Source organism: Petaurus breviceps, unplaced genomic scaffold (genome assembly GCF_028583685.1).
Source record: "Petaurus breviceps papuanus isolate PSGF00001 unplaced genomic scaffold, PetGlider_PUasm1.0 207, whole genome shotgun sequence".
NCBI lineage: Eukaryota > Metazoa > Chordata > Mammalia > Diprotodontia > Petauridae > Petaurus > Petaurus breviceps.
The window spans coordinates 548,213-567,245 of NW_027185850.1; the positions used below are offsets into that span (position 1 = coordinate 548,213).

The window sequence follows — 19,033 nt, forward strand, 5'->3', positions numbered from 1 at the left end:
AAGTCACCATGGAGATTATTCTCTGCCACTGTATGTGTCTTCCTCAGTCATCCCCTGTTAAGGGTGTTAGTCTCATGGAGATGCCTGGCTTTGCCAGGAGCCTTGACAGGTGGGAGGGAAAGCAGCATCTGGGAAGATGGCCTGGCAGAAGCCAGAGGCTCCACCCACCATGGAGGCCAGGCTGTCTGTGGGTGTCCCATTCACCTCCTGGACTTTGCAGTGGGCTGGTACAGACCTGACATCTGGGTCCTGCCCCACGTGCTCACCAGCTCTGGGACCTTGGGCAAATCACTTAACCTATGCCTACCTCAGTCTTCTCAGCTGTGAAGTGGGGACAGTAACGTCACTTACCTCCAGGGCATCAGGAAAAGACATCAGCAGCCTTCCAGAGCCATATAAATGCTGGCTGTCATCGCTGCTGCTATTAGGTTATTATTAGTAGTGTAACATTATTCTAAGCAGGCCCACAAACAGTGACATGTAGAGCCATGACTGTTGGATGTGGAGCCTAGAGGCCTGAGTTTTCATTCGCCTTGGCTGCTTTCCTGAGTCACAGGATCACAGGGCCCCCAAAGGCATCTGGTCCAACCCCTGACCTGAACAAGAATCGTCTCTTCAGCATCCTTGCCACAAGTCACCTGGACCCTCCATGATTATCCCGATAAGGGGAATCTATTCCCCTCCCCTTATTTATTGGCCAGATGACCATTGGCTGGATCACTGAGCCTCAGTGTCACCCAACGGTGCAGCGGGGTCATCCTGGGAGAACGCTGGGCGACTCTTTAAGACCTGTATAAAATGTTGGCCATATTTAGTATGGTAGGAAATGAGGCCATTCTGGACAGAGCTCTGGCTAATGAAGAGGAGCTGGCTGCCAGAGGAGAAGCATGAGTACCTGCGATGACGAAGACTTGTCAAGGACTTGTAGAAAATGCAGGCACAATGCTGTGTTAGCTGCTGAAAGGGAGGAGCTCCTGCTGTGACACGGGCCCTGCGCTGGGCACCCTACTGACCTTCACAGCAACCCCAAGAGGTAGGTGCTGTCCTCGGCCCATCTTAGACTGGAAGGTGGGAGCCCTGGGTTCCTACCCTGGCTTTGCTGCTTGGTGTGTGTGTGCATGTGAGCACATGCATGCATGCATTCATGACATTGGCCAAATCCTTTTATCATCCTCAGCCTCAGTTACCTCATCTGTAAAACAAGAATGTGACGGAAGGTTCTCTGAGGGCCCTTCTGTCCTCATTTCAGAATCATGGGATGTGAGAAGAGGGAGACAACTCAATGACCAGGAGGTCAAACCTATCCCTGGTGGAATCCCTCCAACCAGCTGCCGACAAGTACTCAGCCTGAAGCTCTGCCTCCACGATTCCATGACTTTATTAATTCTATTTCCATAATTCCCTCCCAGCCTCACCTCTCCTTACCACCCTACACAAACTCTACATTCCAGCAAATGAATCCCTGCCCCCTCCTTTTTGTACTATGTCTTCCTGTTTCCTTCTCTCTGTGGATTCAGGAAGGCCAAACTTCCCTTCTCCCCCAGCCCTGGCTTCTCCCATCTCCTCTCCACCTCGACCTGAAGTCCTCCTCTTCCTTCCAGGCCCAGTTCAGGTGCCCTCTGGGCTGCAAAGCCTTCCTTCAGTCCTCAGGCTAATCAGGCATCTCCAGCTCTGTGTGGACTTACACATTTCCACGTGTGTCCATGCCACATCCCCCGGTTCTGCCTCAGGGTCTTGAAGGCAGTGGCTGTGATACTCCTCAGCTTTGTATTCTAAATTCCTGGTATAGTAGACGATTAACGGATATTGCTTCAATTTATTGGCTGCAATGCAACTGCTGAACTTCTATGTGATTATAGAAGAAATGTGAAGGAGGCAGAAGTGGACAGATGGGCCCTTTTTTGAAATAGAAAAGACAACAAATTCTTCAGGCTTTAGAAAAAGTGAATTAGACTTTGGATTCCTGAAAAAAATCCTTTAATGTATTATTAAAAGGAAGGATTTTCTGCATTAGAAAGACAAGCTGGGACCACAAGGACCCAAGAAAGCCTGACCAAGGAGAAGTCATGTCAGCTAAGCTTATCTGCTGTTGCAGCATGGCCATTAGTTTGACGATGAGGCCAAATGCTGGGCTCAAATTGTGGATATGTGTATTTCCTAAAGGCATTCGCCAAAGTCTTCCATAGAATGGACCCATGTGTATGTCCCATATGCCCCAGAAAAGCTGGGATCCAGGAGGCAGAGATTGGTCTTTCCAAACCTTGTATCTCATGTACCCAGTGAGTTTTGCATGCTGCAGATGTTTAATATCTATCAGACATTTTGTTCTTCAAATGTCCATCACACATCCTGGTAAGATGTCCAGCAGAGAGCTGATGTCATTAAATTCTATGTCATAATCACTCCTGGTTTTTTTTTAATATGAAATATGACTGGTCATAAGCTCTTCCCGTTTGCTCATCAAATATTCAACACTAGCTAAATGGTGGTGAAGTGAAAAGCCAAGGTAAGTATTTCTTTTAAGATGCTGTTCATGGAAAGTTAGTGATTCAAAGTCTTTTTTTTCTTCGTTAGTCAATATCCAATGCCTTACATTCTTGAGTAATGCAATAACACTAATGATAGAGATGACGATAACACTATCTGTTTCAACTATAAAAACAAGAATCTTTAGATTCATTTACCTGCCATTCAAGGCTTTCCATAATGCCACATAAGACTGACTGTCAATCATCTGATCTCTTCTCAAAAGGGCCAGTGATTTTTGGTAAATTTGGAAATGTTCTTCATAAACCAAGTGTTTTGGGATGACTGCATGCACTCCAAACTGATTAATTGAAACTTGCATACTAAAAAGGGAAGAAGAATCATATAAATATGCAGAAAAAAAAGCTGCTACAGCAGTTTCCAAGAATTCTAAGGATGTCCATCCATCAGAAATGCAAAGTCATATGGTGGATGGCCAGGATAACTTCTCCTCCCTCTAGGCAATGCAAGTGTGGTTTCATGTGAAAGCAAGTGGCAGGCCATGGACCTCCAAGGTCCCATACTGGGCTACTGGGCTCAGTGGGTAACTCCCCAGGTACTTCCTGGGTCTTTTCCTGCCTTCCTCCCCTGCAGTGCTGATTTTCCACCTCCTCTCTAGACCAGGAGTATCTGCACTGGATGTAAGCCAAGCAAGGAAAGCTCTCCCTCTTCAGCTCCACTTCCTCCTCTCCCTGCCTACATTCCAGACTCCTCTCAAACCTCCCATCTCCTAGGGATTCTCTGCCTTCCTCTGAGATCACCCAACATTTGCCTTGTCTGTCCTTAGACGTGGGGCCCTTCACATCTTTAGTGGATAAAACAATGCTTGGCTGATGGATCAATGGCTTCTTTTTTGTCCCTTTCCAAGTGTGGTTCATGCCTTCTGAGTGACAATAAACCATGGGTTTCACGGTCCCTTCTTGGGATCCATCACTTTGGAGGGAAACGGCCAATACTTATGGGTCAGGGACGTGAATTTCTTGCTTGTGTCTAGAAGATTCTAAGCACAATCCACACCACACGAGCCCCCCTCCCCCAAAAAAGGGATTGAGGAAGTGACAGATCTCAGCACATCCAGTTATGAGGCCAAACGGTACCTGAAGGAAAAGTCAGTGTTCTTGGATGCTGTCTCTGCCTGGGAAGAGGGTGAGCCCTGTGGCCTGGGGTTCAGGGGTTCAGCCCAAGCAGTAGAGCTGTGACCACCCCATTATCAGTCCCAACTCCCATGTCCCAAACAGAACTCACTCACATCCCCTCTTCTTCTTTCTGACTTCCCCATTTACAACAGTAGCAACACCACACATTTATTTCCCCATGCCCAAAATTCTCATGTCAGCTGTGACTGTGTCTTCCTTCTCTTCCCCTCACTCCCAAACTGCCACCAGTTCCTGGGCTGGTCCCATTTCTGCCACATCACTCAGAGTCAGCCTCTCCTTTCCACTTCATCACCACCACCCAAGTACAGGCCCTCACTCCTGATGGTCACAAAAGCCCCCTAAAGGGCTTCCCCTTCTTCTTCCCTGTCAAGACCTCCTTCACAGCATCATCAGATAGTGATGCTTCTGCACATGGGGTCCTCATCAAAGATCTTCCAAGACTTCCTACTATCTATCAGGTTAAACTTGAATTTCTTGTCATTCAAGGCTTTCCAAAACACAGTGTGCCCCAGCCTGCCTCTGTGTCTTGTCGACTATAGTTTCCTCCCACACACTCTCTCTGCCACTTTGTGCCTCTGTGACCTTGAGAAAGTGACTTCAGATTTGGGGCTTCAGTTTCCTCTCCAGACTGACCTTAAGGTCCTTTTCAGCTCTAAATATAGGTCTCTCTGACCAGCAGAAAGGTGGGGCAGCAGAGGGGAGATCCAGCTGGCCTTGGATCCAAGAAGAACAGGTGGCTCTTTCCCCAGTCTCTAGGCAATCACGGCACACTATACCTCCTACTGAAGGAACCCTCTTGAGGCAAGTTTCCAGACCAAGGGAAATCAGGGGAACTTCTGCAGCTCTAGACAAGCAGCTTCATGAGGAGTTGAAGGGACAAGCACCCTGAATGCGAAGAGAACTAGGGTGCCCTGATGACTTCAGAGCAATGACAGAGAGCCCCAGGTTGTGACTGCTAGTGAATACAAAGGCTTGGAAGGACCTGAGTCTGCCCTGGCTTTCTCTGCATTAGAGGATTGTAGGGTGATGCAACTTCCCCTGGCCTGTGGGGTTGCTAGGGCTTCCACAGACCTAGGAGGCAATGACTCAGTCAGGGTTCGCTCCCCACACTCCCTGTGCATCGTTAATAGGTACAAAAAGGACTTACCATGTAAACCGCCAAGTGCAGAGCTGTGAATCCATTCCTTGTTAGCCGAGACGGGCGCAGCCCTTTTAACATGAGGCTTCTAACGTGGGACTTGTTGCCTTTGATGAGAAAATGGAAGGAGGCTGATTAAATCCAACAGGCCAGCCATGAGGTGGCCTCCCAATGGCCGTTCACTGGGTGGAAGGCGGCCATTTCCTTTTTCGGTCCTATTAGCTCTGGCTCCCTTAAATGGACCCTTCTTTGGAGCTTTTATGTACTTGCCTCCTTATCCATTTGTTGATCTGGTTTATCTTAATTCAGGTAATGGAGAAAAAGGACCTAGGACACACTGGCAAGTTTTGCTTGGGAAATCATGGGGAAGAGAGTCAAAGTCAGGCCACAGTAATCTGGGTGGACCCAACATACTTCTTCACTGTCTGAAACAGAGCACTTCCACTGTCCTTCTTAAAAACTCTCTATCAATCCACCAACTAGGTAAGAGTGCACACATTACTAAAGGCACCTGGCCTTGAGGTGGAAGAAAGAACAGAAGTACATAACTGGGGGGGATGGAGAAGGGCAAGACAAAGGAACAGTCTTATCCCAGTTCTTCTCAGTGGCTTTCACTTTCTCCCTACCTCCTGCAATAGGCATAAAACATTCTACAAATACCCACCATGCCTTTCCACCTTCTCATTTTAATTTCCCTTCTGCTCTCCTATTAGGGTATTCTTCCCTATCCACTTCCCCAAGTGTCCCATGGGTGAGGAAGTCTGAGGGTAGAATCAAAATGAGGTGGAGAGTACCGTCAGATACAGAAACAAGATTACTTAGTCAATCAACAAGTATTTAATGAGCCCTTCCTGAGCCAGGGAGCGGGCTAATCATGAGGGATACAGAGAAGGGCAAAGGGCAGTCAGTGCCTGTCCTCGAGTAGCTCACAGTCTAATGGGGGACACAACCTGCAAACAATGAGGTACAAACAAGATATAGACGGGAAAGACTGGAGATGATCTCAGAATGAAGGCACTACAAGTGAGGAGGGTGGAGAAAGGGAGATTTTAGCTAGGACCTGGAGGAAGGCAGGGAAACCCAGAGGTGGAGATGAGGAAGGAAAGAATTGCTGGCCTGGGGGAAAGTCAGAGAAGATGGCCAGGCCAGAACTGGGACTGGATGGTCAGGACACAGAAAGAGTTGGGGGGAGGGGAAGGCTCAGACAAGATATAGCTCAAATTCCCATGTGACTCCAAGAAGGACTTTTCCACCCTCTGCTTAAGGAGCCTCCCTGAGAAGGAACCCAAGAGCTCTCATTAGGAACATTTTCTTTATACTTAACCTAAATTTCCCTCTCTGCAGCTTTTTCTCATTGCTGCCTGGAACTAAGCAGACCATATCCAATTGGACCTCCACATAATGACCCTTCAAGTACTTGGAAAAAGCGAGTGTGCTCCCAACCCCCCAATCTGTTCCTCTCCATGAGAAATATCCCCAGGTTTTTCAGCAGTGTCCCATATGGCAGCGTGTCCAGGCTCCTTATGTGCCCGGTCACCGTTCTCTGACTGTATGTATGCTGGACTTTCAGGAGCAGACAGGGATGGATTTGAGAGTGAGGAAGCCAAAGAGTTGGTGAAAGCCTCCATTCCAGCTTCCTCCCTCCCCCACGTTTTAATTGGCTGACGGCCCGAGCACCCCCTCCCTGCCCAAACTGACTGTTCGGAACCTCACTTTTGGCCAAGTATCATTCCTCTACCCAGAACTCCCCGGGGTTGCCCATTAGCCTCAGGAGCAAATAGAACTTCTTTGTTTGGCTTTTAAAGTCCTTCATAACCCGGAATTCCCTGGCTTTCCAACTTTCTTCCACCCCACTCCGCTCTCCATTCTCCCAAATCCAGTGACACTGGTGTCCTAGCTCCAACAGGGACCTCCACGTCCCCCCTCTGCCTTTTCACCATCTCCAGAGCCTGGAATTCTTTCGCTCCTCCTCTCCCACTCTTTAGCTTCTTGAAGTCGCTGCTGAGATCTCTCCCTCCCTTCCTCCCCAGCAAGCAGCTTTTCCTAGTGCTCCCCAATCTCAGTGCCTTCCCTCCGCAGAGCTCTCCAATGTCTACACCTTGTTCTGTCTAATTTTGCCTGGCATCTCCACCGTCATCCTGGGAGCTCTCCAAAAGGGGGGGAAGAGGCCCTTGCTTTCTTTCCTTGCTTTGCAGCCCTGGGCTATTAGAAAATATTCTCTTCCTTTAGGGCTGTCCCCCTGGACCGTGGTGCCTTGCTCTGTCTCTTAGGTATCTGTCCTGGAGTGGTTTATGTCTGGTCTCCTGCCATTCGAGGCAAGTTCCGAGAAGGCAAGGCCTGTTCTCGCTTCCTTTGTTCCCTCCAAGCTTATTAAGATTCCTGGCACAAGGGGGGATCATTAATAAATGTTTGTTGATCGACCGACTGACAGTATTTTGGGTAAGACTTTAAATGCCTCCAGATTTAAGATCTGCCCTTTCCTTGACTGGCAGACACAATGGGGGTGGAGGGTAGGCTTTCATTTTTAAATAATCACAGATTTGGGACACATGGCTACTTCAACTCAGAACTAAATCAATCAGACTATTGGCCCACTGGTTTGCAACACAGATCAATGTCACTGGAGTCTGAAAGGACAGATCCGGGCAGAAAAGGGCTGGGAGGAATGGTCCACCAGGGAAGGGCTCGAGGTACTCACCCCCACAGACACAGCACAGGTGAAGTAAGGACAGCCCGCTTTCCGTGCGGTAATTTAAATTGATTCTGCTGAAGGCTTCATCAGAGCTGCAAGGAGATTTTACAGATGATCACATACTGCATCTTCCAGTATGCTGTCTTTCATTTGAAAAATCAGAGAAGGGAAACCCATTGCTCTCCCTGCAGAAAGGCTTTTTGGCCTCCTTGTTACCTTTCTGCAGAGATCCCCCCTGTCCCCCAACACACACGCCAATGATTAGACCTCAGAGAAGATGCTCGTAGCCGGGGAGGCCTTATTCCCGTTACCACCTCTGTGTCTGTATCCACTTCCTTCTTGACGTGATCTGCCATCTACATCATGTACATCTCACATGCACTTTTGCACTCGGTCTTCCCTTGGACTGTTAGCTCCCTGAGGGCAGGACCATTGTGTTTACCTTTTTTTCTATTCCCAGTGTTAGCACCAGGGCAGGCACCAAGTAAGCACTTAAGAAATATGTACTGCTCGATTATACCCATGGGTAGCTCAAATTCACCAATAGGTTCTTCCGATCTTTCACTGAAACTCTTTGAGCGAGGGTGAGGTAAACAGTAAATGTTAGAAAACGGGAACCTATTTTGCCCAAGAAATGGAAACAATTGTACACAGGCTAGAAAGGCCACTTTTTCAGAGAAGGAAACTTCTTGGGGAGGAGATTCCCTTTACCAATGCTGATTGGAATCTACTCTGCAACTCAGAGTCTGAGGAATATGCTTGGGTGGTAGAGGAGTGAAATGATTGGCCCAAGGTCATACCACCTTTAGGTGCTGGAACCCTGGCTGCCTTTGTACCCACTAGGCTTTCTGCATCTCATGCTGCCCACATTTAAGCCTATAAGTATGTGGATATGTGTCTACATGCACACGAGTGCTTATATAGAGATTATACGAGTGAAAGACATAAATATGAGTAATTTCAAAAGGGTGCTTATTAAGATATCAGGAAAAAGAACAAAATTCAAAAACATTATAAATTCTGTCTAAAATCCATTATCTTTATACCTGATGAGATCAAGATTTATAAGGCTATATAAGGCAGGCGTTAATCTTGATTAAGGATCATTGTTCTAGAAGTGGAATGGATGGGAAAGTCATCTATTCTAAATCTTCACATAATTCATGCTAATTAATAATAATATTAACTAGTATTGATGTAACACTTTCAGGTTTGCAAAGCATTGTCAAAATATCTCATTTTTGTCCCTGTCACAACCTGGAGAGGTAGGTATTTCCATTTTACAGATGAGGAAACTGAGGCAGGTAAATGTTAATTGTCTTGCCCAAGGTCACATAGGTAGCAAGTAACCTGTCTGGGACTGGAACCCTGGTATTCTGACTGCAAATTCTGCATTGCTTTGGCAGAAACACTATTCCTTCTTAAAAGGGCTAAAGAAAGGTCCTAAAAAGGACCAAAATGGTCTAAAAGACAGGAAGCATGTAAAAGACTCCACTAATGAAAATTTTGTCTTTATACTCCCCCCACCCCCCAACCCTCCTCACACACCCCCTGCCAAAGAACAACTCTCTCCCTCTTCCTCCCCCACAAGATGGCCATAGGAAGCTTCAGCTTTTGAAAGCTGAGCCAAAGCTCAAGTCTTGACCTCTTGTGGTAAGAGGCCTCCCTCAGCATGTTCCAGCATCATCCATCAGACCTTTGGCCTCCCAAGTAGATACTAGCTTGTCTCTTGCCTATTTAAAAAGACCTCCAGCTTCAGGCAGGTACCAGAGCCTTTGGTCTCTGAAGAGGGTCTTCCACTCATCCTTGGGAGGCCCTACAAGTTCAGAAGGTCATCATTAAGTATCCCTGTAAAGAACCCTCAAATATACCTGGGAAAAATATCAAAAAAGAAGAAAACCCATCTTTGGTGCTGTCATTTAAAAGGAGATGGCCCTTTGTAATGTAATGTAATGTAATGCCATGGAAAGGCAACTTCCCAAGGTTCAGAATACCAGCATAGGGGCTCTCCATTTTATTCAGTGACAAATTAAGAACAGAGAAGGTCAAAACATGACATCATTCCAAATACAGCATTTACTAAGTGTGATTAAATAATCTCCAAGTACTACCCCACCCCAGGACCTTCCAATCATTCCATCAATTACAAAGTCCCTGTTCTAAATACTACTCCACCCCTAGGCTGTACCTTCATTTAGTCCACCACAAAGCCCCTCTTCTCAAATGGAGATTAGTTTCCAAACATAAGTAAAGTACATTCATTTGTTCAACCATAGAACACAAAAAGGTCAAAAGTTCCCCACCCCTGGATCACAATTGAATCTACCCCAGAGTTTCATCAAGTTTAAGCACAGCACTTAATACCCAAATGGACTTTTCTTCATCTTGACAAGAGGCAAGTTCTCAGTAATCTTAGTTCCTGGGGAGACAAGGCTTAGCAAGGCCACAAGATACATTGCCAGTCCCTTCATGAATTCATCCTCTGTCTGTAGAACAGTCCTAGAACCCCTGAAAACATTAGCAAAACCATCTCCCAGGATTTCTGTAAACATACAAGAAGAAAATCCTTCTTCAGGGCTTCTGAACCAACAGAAAGGTTCCCAGACCCCTGCAACAACAGCACTGTCCTTCACCAGTGGACAGTATTCACTCTCTGTCTGCAGGACAGTCTCAGGAGCTCTTAGCCAACAGCCAGGTTCCAGGACTTCTTCAACAAAAGGACTGTCTTTCACCAGTGGACAAATCTGGCAAAACAACATCAAAACAGACAAAGTACCAGCAAAACAGCCATGTCTCCTCAGTCCTTGGCAGCTCCGGGGACAGGTCTCAAAAGTCCAGGGCGATTCAAAGTGGCCCTCAATAATCCTCTCAGTCTCTCTCTCTGCCTCCACAAGGGTGCTGCTTCCAAAAAGTTCTTCTGCCTCTCTCTTGTCTCTCCAAATCTAAGTCACCAGCTCCTCCCAGTTCAAGACTTTCTTTTCACATCAACAAGTCCATCCCACAGGTGGGATTAACAAGCTCTGGGTTTTAACACAATCAATTTGAAAACCAAGCCAGTACAGGGGAATCTTTATATTTCATTACTATCATACCCTTCCACTCCTAGGAAACAGTGGAGTGAATAACCAGGGGGATCTGGAATTGTGGAATGGACTTCAAGATCAGTCATCTGTGGGGGTGTTTTCAGCTCCCCCCATACCACACAGCAGTAGTGCAAAGCTAACATCCTTTATGTCTTTAACTCTATTCTCTGGGGAGAAAGAGAGACAGAGAGAGAGGGAGAGGTAGTGGCATAGTGTATACAGCACCAGGCCTGAAGCCAAGAGGTTCTGAGTTCAAATCTGACCTCAGATACTTCCTAGATCTGTGACCTTGGGCAAGTCACTCCACCCTATTTGCCTCAGTTTCCTCATCTATAAAATGAACTGGTACAAGAAATGTCAAACCATTCCAGTATCTTTTATAAAATGAACTGGTATAGGAAATGTCAAACCATTCCAGTATCTTTGCCAAGAAAACCCCAAATAGATTCAGGAAGAGTCAGTTGCGACTGAAACAACTGAACAGCTATGGTGGCAATCACACAGGATGGCTGCTGGCACAGGCTCTGAGATCTGCTTTACTAGGAAAGATAGTTTTTTAAGGGGCAACAATCTTTTTAAATTACATTCACTAGTTCAGGGAAAAAGTTAGGCCCCTGAACTTCAGAGAAAATACAAGCAGAGAAGTAAAGACCAGCAGACAGGGCTTCTAAGATTCTGATTCTGAGAAATCAGCACAGATGAACAGACAGATCCAGCTGCGTGACCCAGGCAATACGTACATAGTCACCAGAGAGAGCAGCGCCAACATCTGGCTTCTTCGCGGGTACCCAGAGTCTCAACTGGTCAGACCACAAGAGCTCTCTTCCAGTGGGTGAGTCCTAAAGCACAAGGCTAACCTCAGAGTATGTATACCCTTTTAAGCATCGCAACCCATGTGACTCACGGCCTAATTACTCCTAATCCTCCGAGCCAGCCTCCCCTGAGCAAACTTCTCTTAAGGGGCTCCACCTGAGGTCCATTAATGGGTGGGGAAGATCTTACTTCCCATTAACATTACAAGAGCAAACCACCACTGTGTGTGTGTCTGTGTGTGCGTGTGTCTGTGTGTGTGTGCATGTGTGTCCTCTATTAGAATGTAAACTCCTCAAAGGCAGGAGCCCTTTCACTTTTATTCCTGTACCGCTGCTGCCCATTCTGGTGTCCGATTCATAGCAGGCACCTCAGAATTGCTGGATCACCTGACAAAGGGGACCTGGAAAGCCCAGCCCTCCCCCAGGAAGGTTATCTGTCTGTGTTATTCCCCTAAAGTCCCAGAATGGTGGGGGCTCCTTCTCAATGAGAGAGGCAGCATGGTTTAGGGGACGGAAGGGTAGCCTAGGAGCACGGAGCTCTGGGTGCCAGGTCTGGCTCTGACGCTCAGTGGATGTTTGGCCCAGAACAAGCCACTGACCCTCTGAGTGGCCCCAGGCAAGTTGCAAGATGATCAGATTCTGAGGAGCTGGTGGTGTGACATGGCCTCACCTTATAATTCCCTACACAAGTCAGTCATGGGTCCAGACAAACAACGTTTGAAGGTAAATTAGGGCCGTTCCTTCTCTGAGTCCTCGGGGCTAAGTTTGGAGAGGTGGGTTTATATTTGCGGGATGGAGTCAGACTGCCCTTGTCTGAATCCTTCTGCTGTGACACCTTCTAGCAGAGCTTGGCATTGGCTTCCCCTTGGGGAGGAAGGCCAAGGAGCTGGCTAGTAGATATTTTGCTCATCATTCTCTCTTTCTTTTCTAAAACCTGGGGAGTCTGAGCTGCCTCATGTTCAGTCAGTCCTCATTAGGACTCTGAGAGGTATTAATTATAACTCATCCCCATCCTCTTTATAGGGGAAAAAAATCTGTGCCTGATATTTTTAGGTTATTGTGAAAAAATACCATTTACATTATGCAGGAGTCATTGTAAAAGAATTAAATTGCATTTAAGGGAGGGAGTTCCCACTTGCCCACTTGAGTCACTGAAGTCACAGAAGGCTCAGAAAGCAGAAAGGAGGTTTGAAGGGGCTTTCCTAAAACTCCACAATGACCTCTAAGAGTTCTCTGACCAACCTGACAAGAGAGCCAGCTGTGGCTCAATAAAGGAGCTAGGCCCAAGGGGGACCTCATCTCCCTCAGCAGAGAGTGACACCCAATGGGAGGACTCCCATTCTTGTGGAATTGTCGTGCCTGTGCTTCATTATGGCCAATGAAAGGCAGCCTACACCCTCCCACAGAAGCCCATTACACTTGGGACATAGTGAGGAGACAATAGGCAGGGCATTCAACCTCTCAGAGCCTCATCTGAAAAGTGGAGACCTGCAGCATCTGTCAGGGTCATGGTGAGGATCACATGGGCAGTATTTCTTTTTGTAAAACTTAAAGTGTGACCTGATTTGAGTGTGTGTGTGTGTGTGTGTGTGTGTGTGTCTGTGTTTGATATTCTGAACCCAAACATAAGTTTTCACCACAGTCACTATCAGAATCTATGCCATTTTGCAGGTCCCTTTTTTCTAAGCTGTTAAGGTATTTCTGGCTCTGGACTCTCTCATCTCACTCATCAGCTCTGCCTCCCAGCCTCAGGCCATTTGCAAGTCTGATAAGCAAGGCATCTAGGACTTCATCCAAATCATTTGTGAAAATGTGAGTCCAGAGATTAATTTCCTCCTTGAGCTGGGAGGGAAAAGAAGGGAAAAGAGGAGGTGTTGGTTAAAAGCTGGGAGCATTCTTTCCTCAGGGGAGACATGCCGTGCCCAAAGGTTCCCCAGGGAATCCTCTCCCCAAATTCCTTGTCTTTTCACCTGGTCTATCACAGGTTGGAGCTGAGCATCCTTGCTGTTAGAGAGCTAGCAGCTTCAGGAAGCCTGGAAGCTCCCTTCTGTCCCTCCTGTGTGATTGGTGCAGCACATGCTCGGGCCTCACTGTCCCAACTCCTGGAAGGCTAGGTTATCAGAATTCTGGGGCTGCTTGTCCCTTCAGGGATGAAGGGGACCCTAGAATGGTTGAGGAGGTGTATTTCTAATGCTATAGCTTGCCAGCCGCACCATTATGCTTTCCCCACCATGATTGTAGATTGACATCTATTAACCAGAGAGACTTGGCTTTTAAAGGCTATTTAATGGGTATTTACTACAGGTATAATTTACTACAGGTATAACTGGTTCCCCAAATCGCTCCTGCCCCAGAAGTCCATGACTCACTTTTCCACCAGTACACTCAGCATTGATGTCCCAGGAAAGTGAGTTCAAGCTTAAAGCTCATGTGGCAAAGGGTGGCACACAGTTCCTGGCTTGGGAAGTCCTTCCTCCCCTCTTGGCACGCTTCTCACAAAGCACCACCTGGCCAAGACACAGCTCTCCTCTAGGACTCCTGGGAGAGTCTGGAAGCTGCCTCTCTTTGGGGTGTTTCCTTGACTTCCAGAGAAATGCAGACACAGCATCAGTTGTTCTGGGGTATTGCTAGGAACCCCCACATTATTTGAGCTAGCAATTCTTGTGGCAGAAGCGGGAAGGGATATACGAGGTCAGCATCAAAGTCCAGACTGGAGCTCTTCTCCACACACCAAACGAGGCTGCCATGTTTCAGACATCTCACTCCTCAGCAATCCCTCCCATATTTGAGACATTTCCCAGTTTCACAAGCACACCACCCAAGAGTGTGTCGGTAAATATTTACTAGCTAGATCTCTGAAAACATAATTTAAACCTTGATCTGAAATATTAATATATTCCCTGTTGCTTTTTTTAAGTCTAGAAAATCAACAAAGCAATAAATGAAGCCCTGATCTATAGAATTTGCTCATTTCTGACATGTAAATTGTAAGAATGAAAATTTAATAATCAGCTTTCAAAATCGAATTCAAGTTGGGTCTAGAATATCTCTGATGCCATCTTTGGCCCTGGTGACCAAGTCTCTCTGTCAGTCTGAACAGTCTTCATCTCAAGCCTAATTGAAATGCCTTTGATTAATTGATTTGAGGGAAGATTATCATGTCTCTGATGGAGCCGATTTAGAAATGTGCAAATTGGATAAAAGTATTAGGACTAAGTGGAATAGAGTGATTGGTTAGTAGACTTTAAAGAACCTAGCATTTGTGCTTTCACATGCATTCCCTGCCCTGCCCCCACTGACTTTCCAGTTATAAATTCTTATGTGGTAACTGATAAAAATTGCCAGCATTTACATATGCTTTAAAGTGGGCTACATTTTGTGGAAATATTAGCTTATTTTATCCCTACTCACAGCCCTAGGAAGTCAGTGCTATCACCATCGCTATTTCACAGATGGAGTCACGAAGGCAGAGAGATTAAGTGGTTTTCCCAGAGTCACAGAGCTAGTCGAGTCGAGGTCTGAAATTCCATTGATCTCAGGTCTTCCTGACCCTAGGGCCAGCACCCCATACACTTCACTTTGCCACCTAGCTGACTCCTCCCTCCCCCTCAAAAAACAGAAACAAAACCAGCCCCTCTTTGGTTAGAAACAACATATGCACAGAAAAGTAAATCAAGGCATGGACACAATCATTTACAAGGTAAAGGCAAATGTCTGAATTAAAGGCAGCTCTTCAGAAAGTTCCAGAGGGCATAATAGGCAAAGGCTGGATGATACTCCAGGGATGGTCCAAGAGAACAAGGGCAGAGGTCAGAGAAGGAGCTGAGGCAGCCTATGATGAAGAGTAATAAGGATCCTGGGTAGTCATGAGGCCATAGCTTGTCCTGCCCTTCTCAGGAGCAAATGTTATGCTGTTGATCTGATTCTCAATCCCCACGATAGAGAAGGAAAGAGGAGGAAGGAGGAGTGTTCACACAAAGCCCCTCAAGTAGGTCCTTGATACACACCATTTAACACTTAGAAAGTCCCACACGGCTGTTAGCAGATCCATGCTGGTACTCAGTGCAGTAGTGTGCACAGGTGGTATTTTTCCCACATAATGCATAAAGATTGGAAGCATAGAGAGCTCAAGGGGTTGACCTGAGATGCTGTAATAGTAATGGAATTTAAAGATCCCCCTGTATTGGCTTGGTTTTTGGATTGATTTTGTTAAAGCCCAGAGCTTGTGAATCCCACTTGTGGGATGGACTGGTTAACGTGCAAAGAGAGGGCTGAACTGGGAGGAGCCGGTGACATGGGTTTAGAGAGACTCTGGAGTAGATTCAATTGTGATCCAGGGGTGGGGAACTTTTGACCTTTTTGTACTCTGAGATTGAACAAATGAATGTACTTATGATTGGAACCTAATCTCCATTTGAGAAGAGGGGCTTTGTGATGGACTAAATGAATGTACTGCCTAGGGGCGGAGTAGTATTTAGAAGAGGCACTTTGTGATTGATTAAATGAATGTAATGTCCAGGGGTGGGACATTTACTTGATTAAATCACACTTGGTAAATGCTGTATTTTGAATTATGCTATATGTTGATTCTCTCTGTTCTTAATTTGTCACTGAATAAAATGAAGACCACCTATGCTGATATTTTGAACCTTGGGAAGTTGCCTTTGCTTGGCATTACAGATGCCAAGGCTAGGAAGTGGAAGAGCCAACTTTCTGACCCAGGTCTCTTTAAATTCTGATTTCTCTCTACTGTATCAGGACTGTCACACTGAAACATAAAGCCTTGTTTTGTACTTATTTTAATAGTATAAACATGACAGAATGTGAAATGTGCCATTGGATGTAAGATGGTTAAGAATTTAATTCATTTCTCTCTTAAGAGCACGTTCCAGAGAGGGGACCAATGAGTGTCTCTCATGATAACGGAGTTATTTTATCTAACCCTTATTATCACTTTTACAGCTACACAGCAGCACTCCTCTTACTCATGAGTGCCCACTGTTTTACCCCATTTTAACACACACACACACACACACACACACACATATCTCCCCTATGGCTGTGGGGATGTTCAGAGGACTGATAGCTAAATTTTCCATATGAGCATTTACACCTACAAAATCAGAAATGCTACAAATAAGGGTTTGATTTCCTGAGTTGAAGATCATCTAGACCTGAGAAAATGATGTAGGAGATGTTCATGCTGACGAGCAACTGAAAAGAGTGTGCAGTGTACTTTCATTTTCCTCTCAGAGACCTGCTTTTTAAACATTTACTAGTCTGCCCATCCTTGTCCTCAAACAAACAAAAACAAAAGCACCAAAAACTTGAAGGGGCCATGATCGAGCCCAGTGCCAGACCCCATCACACTCAGCAACTAGACAACAGAGACACAAAGGAAGACTGCACGTGGCTGAGGGCTGGGACAAAGTGGGTCCAGTAGAGGACTGTCCACAGAGCTGGTCCAGCATTCCAGAAAGAACTCTGGAATTGTGAGAATGAAGCAACGAGATTTTTATCGGCATTGGTTCAGAAGTTCCACTGTTACTCACACCAACATATTCACACATATTTGTAGCAGCAGAGTCAGAAATCACATCGGGGTACATCAGCTGGGGGATGGGGAGAGAAAAGACATTGAAGCTGGTATATACAAAGATGCACAAAGTGATATATGACCTACTAGAAAGTATTGTCAGAGCAGCCAGGACGACGGTATATTCAGTGATTAAAAAAAGACAAGGAAAGATAATGGGGATGGTGGAATTTCAGTGACCAAGTCTGGCTTCAAACAGGAGACACTAAATGAGGCGCTGACGTGTCCCTTTTTGCTAATATGGGTGACTCCTGGGCATGGGTCACTAAGGACATGGCAGACTTTTCTGATGACAAGGTTAGTTTTGCTGAACTGTTTTTCTCTTCTTTATATATTTTATAATAAAGGATGGCTCTCCGGAAGGAGGAAGAGGACCCAGATATTGAAGAACATGGGCATTATAAAAACAAAAGACCTCTAAAATCTCCATAAGAAAATAAAAAAGGCAAGAAATATTTTCGTATGACACATAGAAATAGTGATCTCAATAGCTGGGTTTTTGGTTTTGGTTTTGGTTTTTTTAGCTAGCATTAAAGAAGCTGGCAAAGAGGCTAACAGAAGGGCAGGCTTAGAGACCCCATTCCAAGGAATGAGGGAGTGATGTTCTCCATGTTCTCTGCCGTGATCACCTCTCATCTGGCCCATTGTTCATTTGGTGACCCACATTTCATGAAGGATTATGATAAGCCTGAGAGCATTCATCAGAGAGTGACAAGGATGGGGAAGGGCCTTGGATTCATGTCTGTGGAAGAGCAGAGGCAGGAAGTGGGGCTTAGAGAAAACTTAGGGGAGTTGTAAGCCTTGTCTTCAAATACCTGGAGGCTCTCCTCTGGGAGAGAGATTTAACCTGGTCTGCTTTGTCAAAGAAAGGAGAATTTTGGGGAAAAGTATAGAAACTTCAAAGAGGAAAAGATAGGCTTGATTAAAATAAATTGAATGGATGGATGGAGAGATGGATGGAGGGAGGGAGAGATAGAAAAAAAAACAACTTCCTAATAACTAGAGATTGTGAAAATGGACTGGGCCCTCCCAGGAAGGAGCATGTTTCCCCCTGGAAGTCTTCAAGCAAAGACAAGATGGCCACTCATTGATGGGATAGATGGAGAAGAGCATGCTTAGCTCTAGGTCAGGCTAGAGAGTGTCCGAGGCTCCATCCACCTCCACAGTTTTGTGATTCTCCTATTTTCGGTACATTACTAAATTCACTTTGCTCCTAGAAGGGAAGAAACTAAAGGCCCTAAAAAACAACTTGAAGATGAGGTGGGTATGACGCAATGAGGTGAGTAGAAGGCAGCCCACTCTGCGGACCTGACAGCTGAGGAAGGGCACAGAGGATGCGGGAAGCGCCACATCCTTCATCAGTCCAGCCTCTGCTACAGCTTAATCGTTTCTTTGGGAAAAGGGATAATTACTTGTGGCGGAGGGTGGGACATGACAGGTGAAAAGGTAGCAATAAAGCAGATTTTTAAGATATTAGCAAGACGTTTCTCTTATTTCTTGAGGTTTTGAAAGGTGGGAAAAAAGTCATTAAAAAGATTTGAGTTTTCTTCTCTGATTGTCAGTCCCACTGCCAAGCCTCCCATTGAGCAGAAGGCTCTGCCCACTTTTTATATATCTACTGTCTGTTCGTGCCAATGAAATGAATCAGCAGGAGACCAGACCCTAACGATACCGAGCACTTTAGATTCATCCTAGAACATCTTTTGGCACAACTTTAATAAGTAGGATAGGATGTTTTTAATGGAAGTTACTTTTGTGGTTATATTTAGATACTAATTTTATTTCCCATTGGCTTTTGGTGAAATGCTTCTGTTTTGATAGATGCAATTAAAATATTCAAGATTTTAAAACACATCATTCCTAGGAGAGAAATTTAATTTTCTCTCCTTTTGCCTGTTGTAAAGTAACAGCGTGTGTTGAACTCACTGCCAATTGAACACTTCCCATGTATTCTAACATCCTAAGCCCAATTGACTTTCTAATTTCCCCTCACATTCATTGTCATCTGCCATACTATCCTGTACCTTCA

General features: G+C 45.7%; 1 protein-coding gene across 1 annotated transcript in view; it reads right to left on the reverse strand.

The window, feature by feature from the left end:
- Positions 1 to 19,033, reverse strand: part of LOC138164769 (serine/threonine-protein kinase TNNI3K-like) — a 370,349-nt gene that overhangs the window by 344,985 nt on the left and 6,331 nt on the right. Inside the window, exons 3-4 of the mRNA XM_069092731.1 lie at positions 7,520 to 7,605; positions 4,831 to 4,928 (exon numbers count right to left, since the gene is read on the reverse strand). Coding sequence (XP_068948832.1) covers positions 4,831 to 4,928; positions 7,520 to 7,605 — 184 coding nt within the window. The remainder of the gene's footprint in view (positions 1 to 4,830; positions 4,929 to 7,519; positions 7,606 to 19,033) is intronic.